General features: G+C 43.6%; 1 protein-coding gene across 5 annotated transcripts in view; it reads left to right on the plus strand.

Moving 5' to 3' along the window:
• PHC1 (polyhomeotic homolog 1) overlaps positions 1–12626 on the plus strand; it is a 26151-nt gene extending 13525 nt beyond the window's left edge. For all 5 annotated transcript variants that reach the window (XM_050749589.1, XM_050749587.1, XM_050749585.1 and 2 more), the window contains 9 exons: positions 2495–2987; positions 4613–5397; positions 5925–6072; positions 6331–6542; positions 7192–7306; positions 8939–9047; positions 9259–9409; positions 9859–10090; positions 11638–12626. In XM_050749589.1, coding sequence (XP_050605546.1) covers positions 2495–2987; positions 4613–5397; positions 5925–6072; positions 6331–6542; positions 7192–7306; positions 8939–9047; positions 9259–9409; positions 9859–10090; positions 11638–11792 — 2400 coding nt within the window. In that variant the 3' untranslated portion in view covers positions 11793–12626. The remainder of the gene's footprint in view (positions 1–2494; positions 2988–4612; positions 5398–5924; positions 6073–6330; positions 6543–7191; positions 7307–8938; positions 9048–9258; positions 9410–9858; positions 10091–11637) is intronic.
• The last annotated feature ends 201 nt before the right edge of the window (positions 12627–12827 follow it).

Raw genomic sequence — 12827 nt, forward strand, 5'->3', positions numbered from 1 at the left:
GATCTCGGCTCACTGCAACTTCTGCCTCCTGAGTTCAAGCGATTCTTGTACCTCAGCCTCCTGAGTAGCTGGATTACAGGCTTGTGCCACTATGCCCGGCTAATGTTTTGTATTTTTAGTTAGCATATGGGGTTTCTCCATGTTGCTCCTGCTGGTCTCGAACTCCGGAGCTCAGGCAGTCTGCCCACCTTGGTCTCCCAGGGTGCTGGAATTACAGTCGTGAGCCACTGTACCGGCATATTGTACTAGTTTTCTAAATGGTCTTCTTGACTTCAGTCTTACCTACTTGTAATTCTTTTCTGCATTACTATCAGGAAACTTTTACTAGCTTCTTTTTTTAGAATAAGAAAATATATGTTGTTACTACTAATTTTTTAATTGTACTTCTGGTACACAGAATTTGCTAATATTATAAGCCTTGGGTCATGACACTCTCTCACTGTTGGTCTCGTCATAACCTTTTAAAATTTATTTACTCAGTAACTTTTAATAATGTATTAAGCAGTGTGCAGTTCCATCTATTGCCTTCCCTTACCCATAGTAAGGAGGCTTCTGATTTCTAAGTCCTTTCTTCCCTGGGGTCCTTTTTTATATAGTTTTATTGCATCTCTGTATTTCTAAAATGCCCTTTTTATTATAGAAAATTTTAAACATATACAAAAATAGAAAAAGTGTGAATTCCTGTGTACTTACCATCCAGCTTCAACAATTATCAACACATGGCCATTGCATTCAGGCCCTTCTCTGCCTGTGGAGTATTTTGAAGCAAACCCCGGACACCATATATATTTTTTAATTGTATTGAAATGTATAAGGTACTCATGCTGTATGTACACTTTTGGAGAGTGCTTTCTTAGTAACATTGTCATGATCCATTTGTTTTGTTGGAGTCATTGTAGTTTATTAATTGTAGTTTCTACATACTGTTCCATTGTATGAATATACTATAGTTTATTCATCTTCTCTTCTGTAGATGGCCCTTTGGGTTGATTCCAGGTTGTGGTTGCTATGAATAGTGCCACCATGAACATTCCTATACATGCCTCCTGTGGTACATGGCAAGAGTTTCTCTTGTGGAATTTCTGGGTTAGAGAGTATGTGAATGTTCAACTTTAGGATATGATAACAAATATTTTCTAAAATAGGAAGTGTATTGATTTATACTTCAATCAGAAATGTATAAATGTATAAATGAATGTTTATTTTGATTAATAACCTTTATTGGCTTCCTATAATCCGTTAAGCGGGCATCATTCTTTCCCTTTATCCATATTTTAGAGTACTGACTATGTGCCAGAACTATGAAGGTGCTAGGAATATAACAGTGAATAAGACAGATAAACTTGCTGTTCCCAAACTAAAGTTCAGATTCCTTATTTCAACACACCAGGCCCTTAATGGCCAAGCACCTTCCTACCTCCTTATCCACAGCCTGCCTTCCTAGCTTCGTTTCTTTCCATTCCTTGTAATTTACCCCAAACATAATATTTATAATTTCTAAAAATACAGTCTTTTTAGAAATTATACATATTTTCTATAATATTTAAAAATAATGTCTTTTTTTTTTTTTTTCCCTCCACAGACAGGGTCTCTCTGTTACCCAGGCTGGAGTGCAGTAGCATGATCTCAGCTCACTGCAATCTCTGCCTCCCAGGCTCAAGTGATCTTTCACCTTGGCCTCCTGAGTAGCCAGGACTACAAGTGTTTGCCACCATACCTGGCTAATTTTCTGCATTTTTTGTAGAGGCAGTGTTGCCCAGGCTGTTCTCGAACTTCTGAACTCAAGCAATCTGTCCATCTTGGCCTCCCAAAGTGTTGGGATTACAGGCGTGAGTCACAGCGCCTGGTCTAAATAATAATCCTTTTTTGGCTCTGGCCTTGCAAATGCTATTACCAATATCTTTAAACCCCCACCTTCACCATTGCCTACTGAGTGTCAGATCAGCATCACGTGTTTTAGGAAGCCCTTTCTTGATCTCCCTAGTCTTAGTTGCTCTTCCTTCTTTGTACTCCTATGGTACTGGGTGTATATCTATACATCTTATATCGTAAGTGGTAATTTTCTTGTCTTCTGTAGTAGAAAGTCATCATTAAGAGCAGAGACTGTGTCTTTCCTCTGCATTTCCAGTATCCAATGTAGTACCTGAGGCATAGTAGGTTTTTGGGAGGTGCTGAATGGTTGAATGGCGAGGTTTTGGGAGGTGCTGAATGATTGAATGGCGAGGAAAGGGGTAACTGAAGAGAGATTTTGAAGGAATAAATGACCACACTTGATGACACACTTGCTAGTGAGTGAACGTGGCTGAAAAATTAGATATGGTTCCAGAGTTCCTCCCTAGGAGGTAGGAAGGCCTTAAAGTATATTGTAAAGGCAGAGATACGAGCTGAGGTATTCTGTGGAATATGACACAATAGCTATCCTGGCTGCTTTTGAATCTTTGACCTTAATGCCTCCAGTCCTCCTTTTCTCAATCTGTTTTTTCATGTCTTTCAGGTGCAGAACTTGGCAGTAAGGAATCAACAGGCCTCAGCTCAAGGACCTCCAATGCAAGGCTCCACTCAGAAGGCCATTCCTCCGGGAGCCTCCCCTGTCTCTAGCCTCTCCCAGGCCTCTAGCCAGGCCCTAGCGGTGGCACAGGCTTCCTCTGGGGCCACAAGCCAGTCCCTCAACCTTAGTCAAGCTGGTGGAGGCAGTGGGAATAGCATCCCGGGGTCCATGGGTCCAGGTGGAGGTGGCCAGGCACATGGTGGTTTGGGCCAGTTGCCTTCCTCAGGAGTGGGTGGTGGGAGCTGTCCCAGGAAGGGCACAGGAGTGGTGCAGCCCTTGCCTGCAGCCCAAACAGTGACTGTGAGCCAGGGCAGCCAGACAGAGGCAGAAAGTGCAGCAGCCAAGAAGGCAGAAGCAGATGGGAGCGGTCAGCAGAATGTGGGTATGAACCTGACACGGACAGCCACACCTGCGCCCAGCCAGACACTTATTAGCTCAGGTAAATTGTCACTCCTAATGTCATTATTCTCTCAGAATTAATGTGAAATTTTCCTTTTTTTCTTTTTTTGCCTTTTTTTCTTCACCTTTTTGTTTTTTCCCCGCTTCTGTTGGTCCTTGAATAGAGGAAGGAATGGGAATCATATCAGCCTTGAACATATTATTTCAGGGTCGGAGGACAAGTGACAGATACGGATCTTATCTGTTTCTACCAGGCAATAGTCAGCTTACAAGTTGCCCTGTCCGCTTTCTTAGGCTGTTAGTTCTTCAGTTTATCACTCTGTCTATTCATTCATCACATCTTACTGAATTGCTTGCTGTTTTCTAGGAATTACTGGGGATACATTTTTGAAAAGCAGATTCCTTGTCTTCATGTAACTTAGCATTTACTATAAGGGATGAATTCTCTCCTCACTGTTTAATGTGGTTACTTGGTCCAGCGTAGAGCAGATATAGTACAAATGCCTTAGAGCACTTAAGACTAATAGAGAGGTGGGGTGCGGTGGCTCACTCCTGTAATCCCAACACTTTGGAAGGTTGAGGCAGGTGGATCACTTGAGGTCAGAGTTTCAGACTAGCCTGGCCATCATGGTGAAACCCTGTCTCTACTAAAAATACAAAAATTAGCTGGGCATAGTGGTGTACGCCTGTAGTCCCAGCTACTCTGGAGGCTGAAGCAGGAGAATAGCTTGAACCCGGTCGGCAGAGGTTGTAGTGAGCTGGGATCGCACCACTGCGCTCCAGCCTAGGTGACAGGGCAAGACCGATAGTTTATACTTGCTTTCAGACTGCGGGTAAGATGTAGTTAGATGTGTGTATCTTATTTGGTCAAGTTGATTTTTGCCTTTTTTGTTTCTAGCACCTTAGTTGTTGATATACTTAGATAATTTACTCACACAAAAAATTAAAAGTTAGTTATTATTATACTTGGTATTTACATACTCTAGCAGTTATATTTCTAAAGTGCTTTATCACATGCTTTGATCTCTGGACAATCTGGTGCAATGTGGAGAAGTAGAGTTTGTCAATCCCAGTTTATAGTGGAGGAAACTTAGGTCAGAGCTGACAGGTGCTGACTCTTAAGACTTAGATAGTGATCTAAGCTGATGGTTTGTAAAATCCAAGTCATTCATGGGAAGATGTTGGTATCTTTAACTCTGTGAATATCTATTTTTTCAGTGAATATTAAGTGCTTCTGAAGTGTCAGGCCCTGAGCTCTGTATTAGGGATGTGAAAATAAATAAAACATTGGATTCAGCCTTTGAGAAACTCCAAGTCTAATGGAGGAGGGGCTAACCATTCTTCTTTGCTGAGTACAGAGTAAAAGAGTACAATATTTAAGTATGGCAAAGATAAGAGACACAAGAAATTACTGAGGCTCTGAAATGATTGAGCAAGGGAGTTCTTTCTCTGGGATCTTTAAGACTAGTGGTAGTTGATAATGTCTGATTCAGTGGAAAGAGTATGGATGAAGTGATGTCCAAGTTTCATACTGACTAGATTTATTTTCACCGCATAATTCCAAAGCTAGGTATACCTTGGAAAAATGATTTTACTTTTAATTTAGAATGGTTATTATTCTCTGCTCTTTTTTCTCTTTATTCTGTTCTGGGATTGTTCCTACAGCCACCTACACACAAATCCAGCCCCATTCACTGATTCAGCAACAGCAACAGATCCACCTCCAGCAGAAACAGGTGGTGATCCAGCAGCAGATTGCCATCCACCACCAGCAGCAGTTCCAGCATCGTCAGTCTCAGCTCCTTCACACAGCTACACACCTCCAGTTGGCGCAGCAGCAGCAGCAACAACAGCAGCAGCAGCAACAGCAGCAGCCGCAAGCCACCACTCTCACTGCCCCTCAGCCACCACAGGTCCCACCTACTCAGCAGGTCCCACCTTCGCAGTCCCAGCAGCAAGCCCAAACCCTGGTCGTTCAGCCCATGCTTCAGTCTTCACCCTTGTCTCTTCCACCTGATGCAGCCCCTAAGCCACCAATCCCCATCCAATCCAAACCACCTGTAGCACCTATCAAGCCACCTCAGTTAGGGACTGCTAAGATGTCAGCTACCCAGCAACCACCACCCCATATCCCAGTGCAAGTTGTAGGCACTCGACAGCCAGGTACAGCCCAGGCACAGGCTTTGGGGTTGGCACAGCTGGCAGCTGCTGTACCTACTTCCCGGGGGATGCCAGGTCCAGTGCAGTCTGGTCAGGCCCATTTGGCCTCCTCGCCACCTTCATCCCAGGCTTCTGGTGCACTGCAGGAGTGCCCTCCCACATTGGCCCCTGGGATGACCCTTGCTCCTGTGCAGGGGACAGCACATGTGGTGAAGGGTGGGGCTACCACCTCCTCACCTGTTGTAGCCCAGGTCCCTGCTGCCTTCTATATGCAGTCTGTGCACTTGCCGGTGAGTGATGTCTGATGGTTTTGAGGGCACTATTATGCATGAGAGTGGACCTGGGGCTGAGTGGAAATAGAGCTTAATTTAATAGGGGAATAAAGAGTTAAGAGGGTTAATACTGGTATTTATCTGCTTCTTCTGTAAGAGAGTGACACATTAATATGTATAATATCTGAACTTTATACTCCTAAATTTGTTACTGATACTATTCTGGGTTTTGGGTATGTAATAAGTTAGATCAAGATAGCCTTAACCAAATCAGTCCTTGAAAAAACAACAGTTCTTGGTTGGTCTGCATGAATATAGGGTCTCAAGACCTAGGTCAGGACTAAATCATGTTACATTTTCTTTTGTCCTGATGTAAAGTTATTAGGAATGACCAGGAATTTTAGTGTACCATGGGAAGTAGATAAATTGGCAAATCTGGAACTAAGAAAATTTTCTTTGAAAGAGATTATTTATGGTAATAATTGTGGTTCCTTGTTATCCTTCATTTGTACATCTTTGTTTCTTTCCTCTTCTTTACTCTATAGGGTAAACCCCAAACATTGCCTGTCAAACGCAAGGCTGACTCTGAGGAGGAGAGAGATGATGTCTCCACGTTGGGTTCAATGCTTCCTGCCAAGGCATCTCCAGTAGCAGAGAGCCCAAAAGTCATGGATGAGAAGAGCAGTCTTGGAGGTGAGTAACTGACTTCTAAAATGCTGTTGTAGTGCACACAGAGTAGAGAAATGTTCTGAGTGAGCTAAAAGATAAATCTGGTTGAATAGAAAATGGACCAGAAGTTGGTGGACAAATGAATAGATCCAAAAACAGGGAATCCAGGGTGAATTGTCAAGGGTTAAACATAGATTATTATGGAAGATCATGCCGGCTCAACTAATAGATGGATCAATATTTCATCTCATGTCTATTGCTTAATCTGTGTTTATTTTCCAGAAAAAGCTGAATCAGTGGCTAATATGAATGCTAATACCCCAGGCAGTGAACTAGTAGCCTTGACCCCTGCCCCATCAGTACCGCCTCCTACACTAGCCATGGTGTCTAGACAGATGGGTGACTCAAAACCCCCACAGGCCATCGTGAAGCCCCAGATTCTCACCCACATCATTGAAGGCTTTGTTATCCAGGAAGGAGCAGAACCTTTCCCGGTGAGGGCAGGGCCACAAGGTGGGACTTTGAAGTGGGGACTTGGTTTGATTGTTGTCTTTTCAAACTCCAGTAAAAATAAAAGGCACAGAACTATTTAATTAAAGAATGGTTCAGTTACGCTGTTTATTTAGTTATAAAGAAGGAAAGGAAAAGGAGTGTGTGAAACATAAAATGAAAATGTTAGGAAGAGGAGAAAAAAAGGAAGAAAGTAACCTTTAAAACTGTAATGTTTAGTTAGATTAACTAGTTTGTTTTATAATGAATAGAACAGTAGCGAAGTTAAGGAGCTTTCCTAGGGTTTGTAGAACCAGGACTAGAACTGAGGTGTCTTGACTCCTAGGGCATTTTCAGCGCCATAGGAAGGAAGAGGACAAAATAGGGAGCCGGTGTAGGAACCTGTTCTCCATTGGCTTATCTGGAAAGAAAAGCCAGTTACTACTTTTTTTTTTCATTTCCAAACTATTGTATAGAGACCAGTTACCACTCTTAAATGATTAACATATTGAAAGTGATTCTCTCTGAACCAGACTTGGTCTTTAACTCAGAGATCCAAGCAAAGACATAATATTGATTGGGAAATGTTGGGGAAAGCTATAGAGAAGCAGAAAGGGATCAGGCTAACTTAATTCTAAATGTTTTCTGGGACAGGTGGGTTGTTCTCAGTTACTGAAGGAGTCTGAGAAGCCACTACAGACTGGCCTTCCGACAGGGCTGACTGAGAATCAGTCAGGTGGCCCTTTGGGAGTAGACAGCCCCTCTGCCGGTGAGTATTTATTTAGAGACCCATTTAGGGGAAGGAGGCTTGTGGAGATGTGTTTGAGGACTCAGTGTAAAATAGTAGTTACCTGTTTATTTAAAGTAGAAATAAGGCCTGGCATGGTGGCTCATGCCTATAATCCCAGCACTTTGGGAGACCAAGGCAGGCACGTCACCTGAGATCAGGAGTTCGAGACCAGTCTGGCCAACTTAGTGAAACCCTGTCTCTACTACAAATACAAAAATTAGCCTGGTGTGGCAGCATGCGCCTATAGTCCCAGCTACTCAGGAGGCTGAGGCAGGAGAATCACTTGAACCTGGGAGGTGGAGGTTGCAGTGAAGTGAGCCAAGATCGCGCCACTGCACTCCAGCCTGGGCGACAGAGCGAGACTCTGTCTCAAAAAAAAAAAAAAAAAAAATAGGGATAAAATGAAGTCCGTCTACACATAGAAGCCATATTATATATCAGAGTATGTAGAATCACAGAAAAGGAGTTATATAAGGTTAGGGGAATTTATCCAGCTAAAGTAACCTTTTGAATTGTTACTATTTTTTTTGAGATGGAGTTTTGCTCTTGTTGCCCAGGCTGGAGTGCAATGGTGTGATCTTGGCTCACTGCAACCACCGCCTCCTGGGTTCAAGCGATTCTCCTGCCTCAGCCTCCTAAGTAACTGGGATTACAGGCATGCGCCACCACACCCGACTAATTTTTGTGTTTTTAGTAGAGATGGGGTTTCTGCGTGTTGGTCAGGCTAGTTTCCAACTCCCCACCTCAGGTGATCTGCCCGCCTCGGCCTCCCGAAGTGCTGGGATTGCAGGCGTGAGCCACCGCGCCCAGCCCCTGAATTATTCTTTACTCTATAGATGTATTTTTTGGCCGAGTGTGATGACTCTCACCTATAATTCCAGCACTTTGGGAGGCCAAGACCAGTGGATTTCTTGAGCTCAGGAGTTTGAGACCAGCCTGAGCAACATAGTGAAACCTTCTCTCTACAAAAAAATATAAAAATTAACTGGGCATTGTGGCACGTGCCTGTAGTCCCAGCTACTTGGGAGGCCAAGGTGGGAGGATCGCTTGAGCCCGGGAGGTGGAGGTTGCAGCGATCCAAGATAGTGCCACGGCAGTCCAGCCCGGATGACAGAGTGAGACCTGGTCTCAAAAAAATTTTTTTTTCAAAAGATGATCTAAAATAGGACGTTTATGTCTTTAATTTCCAGTTCTCCTTATTCTAGATTTTATAATCTGTCTTAAGGACTCTTATTTACATTTTCCCCCTGCTTTTGGAAATCCTTGTGGTAGATGGATCTTATATCTTTCTAGGCATTAGTAATTAGTTCCTCTTTCCTCAGAAGTTGAATCATATCTGAAATCTAAGAGTGTGAATTAGGATAAAATTAGTAAGACATCTAAAATGGAGAGAGTTTGGCTTAAGATTAGGAAGATGTCATAAAGTTCTCAAGGGACACGTCTTCATGGTTTTAGATTTTGAACTTTGTGTTTTAGGGATTCTCAACTAGGTTGTGTAGGTTTTTGGGGGTAAACCCTGAGAATAATTTTAGAATCCAGCTCTGAGCCTAATGATTGCTTGAGGGGCAGCAGAAACCCATGGTGACTGTCCAGCAATGCCTTGTTTTTTAGAGTTAGATAAGAAGGCGAATCTCCTGAAGTGCGAGTACTGTGGGAAGTACGCCCCCGCAGAGCAGTTTCGTGGCTCTAAGAGGTTCTGCTCCATGACTTGCGCTAAGAGGTACTCTGGGCACCCTCCTCCTTGCCCTCAGCACTGATATCTCCATCTAATGTTACACCCCTTCCCCAGGATCGTCTCATAGCTGATATTTTATGTCTGCCTCCTTGCTTTTATTCCCTTCCCCAAATCAGCTCATAAGCAGCAATTCACATTTAGAGCAGGGTAGTCTTCTGTGGCACTATTGACATCCTGTATGTGCCCTGTCCTGTAGGTACAATGTGAGCTGTAGCCATCAGTTCCGGCTGAAGAGGAAAAAAATGAAAGAGTTTCAAGAAGCCAACTACGCTCGCGTTCGCAGGCGTGGACCCCGCCGCAGCTCCTCTGACATTGCCCGTGCCAAGATTCAGGGCAAGTGCCACCGGGTGAGCTGCTTGTTGCAGAGCCAGATGCCTTTAAAGTGGGTCTTTTTTCTTTCCCTACAGGGCAATTCATTTGCCCAGGTAAGAGGGCGTGAGGTGAGAACTCTGGTTTCACATTGATTGCATTACTCCAAATTCCAAGAGACCCTGACCCCCTTTGTGTCTGGACCTCTTACCTAACTACTGGTTCATATATCCATTAATCCTTACACTGTACTTGAGTAGAGAAAATAGATCAATTGTTAGGTCATGGGGAGAATCAAGGAGGTGATACAGTTTCTATTTAAAAGACACTTGAGAGTAGATTTTGGGCATTTGCAAATAAAGTGCTGCTTATTTCATATGTGGTAAGATTAGTTTTTCTTCTACGCCCAATCCAGGGTGGTTTGGGAAGAGAGAGAGGGGAATAAACCTTTGACACTGACCTCACTGGTTTGCTATTTTCCCTATAGGGTCAAGAAGACTCTAGCCGAGGTTCAGATAATTCCAGTTATGATGAAGCACTCTCTCCAACATCTCCTGGGCCTTTATCAGTAAGAGCTGCGCATGGAGAACGTGATCTGGGGAATCCCAATACAGCTCCACCTACACCAGAATTACATGGCATCAACCCTGTGTTCCTGTCCAGTAATCCCAGCCGTTGGAGTGTAGAGGAGGTGTACGAGTTTATTGCTTCTCTCCAAGGTACTGACCCTCTCTTCAACAGAACCCAGGTTGTTTTCCTTACATCATCCTGCAGGGGCCTTGATAAGAGGGAAAGTAATTGACTTTAAAGCAGTGGGAGCTTGAATGCTAATATAGCGGCTCTACTCCTAATATTTATTCAAGTTGACTTCCTAATTTTTTTCTGGGTTGACATTATCTTCTATAGTGTCAGTAATTTTACAGTGTTTGATTCTCATATTTCATGATGTAGCTGCATTTCTCACTAAATTTTTGGATAAAATATTTTTTATGTGTAATTATGATACCTACCATGGAGAAAATTTTTTTTTCAGTGGAGCAGGGTATTAGAAACTAAGTGGCTATTGTTGCCCCACTCTTCAAAGAGGGCTTGTTTGCTAGTCTTTTTTGTTTGTTTGTTTGTTTGTTTGTTTGTTTGTTTTTTGAGACGGAGTCTAGCTCTGTTGCCCAGGCTGGAGTGCAATGGCCGGATCTCAGCTCACTGCAAGCCCTGCCTCCCGGGTTCACGCCATTCTCCTGCCTCAGCCTCCCCAGTAGCTGGGAGTACAGGCGCCCGCCACCTCGCCCGGCTAATTTTTTTTTTGTATTTTAGTAGAGACAGGGTTTCACCGTGTTAGCCAGGATGGTCTCGATCTCCTGAACTCGTGATCCGCCCGTCTCGGCCTCCCAAAGTGCTGGGATTACAGGCTTGAGCCACCACGCCCGGCCTGTTTGTTTGTTTTTTAAACAGAGGCAGGGTTTCCCTATGTTGTCCAGGCTGGTCTTGGAGTCCTGGGCTCAAGAGATCCTTTTGCCTTGGCCTCCCAAAGTGCTGAGATTATAGGTGTGAGCCACCGCACTCAGCCTATATGCTATTCTTGACAAAGAGTTTTCTCCAGAAATGAAAATTACCCTACCCTTCTTGCTATTTGTCTCAATTCTGGGCCCTTAAACAAAAAGATCACAAAGAATCTTTTTGCCAGTATAAAAGAAAACATGCTTTTTTGTTCTCTCGCTTTCTCCCATCTCCACGCTATTTGAATGAAGTTATTTCTGTGGTTGAACAATTTAGTTGCTTTTCCTTTCTTGGTCTTGGACCTTGGCTTTGTTGTTGTCGTTTTGAGACAGTCTTACTCTGCCGCCCAGGCTGGAGTGCTGTGGCATGAATTTTGGCACACTGCAACCTCTGCATCCTGGGCTCAAATGATCCTCCTGCTTCAGTTTCCCAAGTAGCTGGGACTATAGGCATGCACCACCATGCCCAGCCAACTTTTGTGTTTGTAGAGTCAAGGTTTTGCCATGTTGCCCAGGATGGTCAACTCCTGGGCTCAAGGGATCTGCCTACCCTGGTCTCCCAAAATGCTGGGATTACAGGTGTGAGCCTCTGCCATTTTTTAAATAGCCAATTCTTTCTAATTTCATTTTCCTTTTAAAGCTTGCCATCTGACTTCGTATTACTGAATTTAGGACAAGTACTTTGGAATTAATCATTGCTAGAGCTCAGTTTCATTTAGTTTCCCTCCTCCTATCATCCGGCACTACCTACGTGTTCTCACCATTTCTTCTAGGCTGCCAAGAGATTGCGGAGGAATTTCGCTCACAGGAGATTGATGGACAGGCCCTTTTATTACTTAAAGAAGAACATCTTATGAGTGCCATGAACATCAAGCTGGGCCCTGCCCTCAAGATCTGCGCCAAGATAAATGTCCTCAAGGAGACCTAAGGTGGCCCTGTTGCACAAACCAGCCTAAGGCAGACACTCCCCACTGTCCAGGTTATAACCTGGTACCAGCAGAGATTTTGCAGGGAAGAAAGAGCTGTTCCAATCATGTAACCTTCTGTAGGGGATTACTGAGACAGGGAAGAGAAGTGCAAGAATTGGTTGCTGGTGCTACATGGCGGCAGCTTTGACATTTTCTCTGGGTTCTACTTTATTTTGTAAAATCTTTACAATTCTCACCATTTCCACCTACCTTAATCCAATCTTTATAAAAGAGGCAGTCTAGAGAACTAGGACTGCTCAGCCTTATCCTGGAATGGAGCATTTAGCCCAGGTCTTAATCCTCCAAGAGGAGGAATACATAGTATGGTAAGGCAAGGAACTGGGTGGAATGTTAGGTTGCCTGCCCAATGGGAGAGGTAGGGTTTTTCTAGCTTGTGTGACACAAGTAGCAAAATCTGGTACACCCTCTGCCAGTGTAGCTGTGGCTCAGAGTTTTCTCTTTGTTGTCACTTACTCCCTTGTGATTGAATCTTTTCTCCCGGCAGGATCCCCAGCCAGTGTAGAGACTTGATTGGCATCTTTCTTATGCTGCAGGGACTAAAAGTATTTGACTGGGGCATATGTGGCTGCTCATTCTTTCTGCATCCCACTGTTCCCCTCCAATTTGTTATTTTGTACCCTATTTTTCAGTTCCAACTCTGCTCTGTCCTATAGCTGTATAAAACCAGAGTGCGTGGGGCTAAGGTCAGGAGTATAAGTACCTGCCTTAGGCACTATTCCTTATACAACAAAAATATTAAATATTTTTTTCCTCAGTAAAAGGATGAAAATCGGTTTCAGTTGTCTTACTCTATTCCAGTCTTTGCCCACGTTCACACAAATGACTAGGCCAATATGTTTTGTTTGTTTTTTTAATCATTACGAGTTTTTGTACAAAAAGTGATGTTTTTTTTTCTTCATTTTAAAACACCAGGGTGTGGGGGGGAGGGATGCAAACAAATAACAAAAAAGATGCTTTTGTAACATTATTTTCCC

This window comes from Macaca thibetana, chromosome 11 (genome assembly GCF_024542745.1).
Source record: "Macaca thibetana thibetana isolate TM-01 chromosome 11, ASM2454274v1, whole genome shotgun sequence".
Taxonomy (NCBI): domain Eukaryota; kingdom Metazoa; phylum Chordata; class Mammalia; order Primates; family Cercopithecidae; genus Macaca; species Macaca thibetana.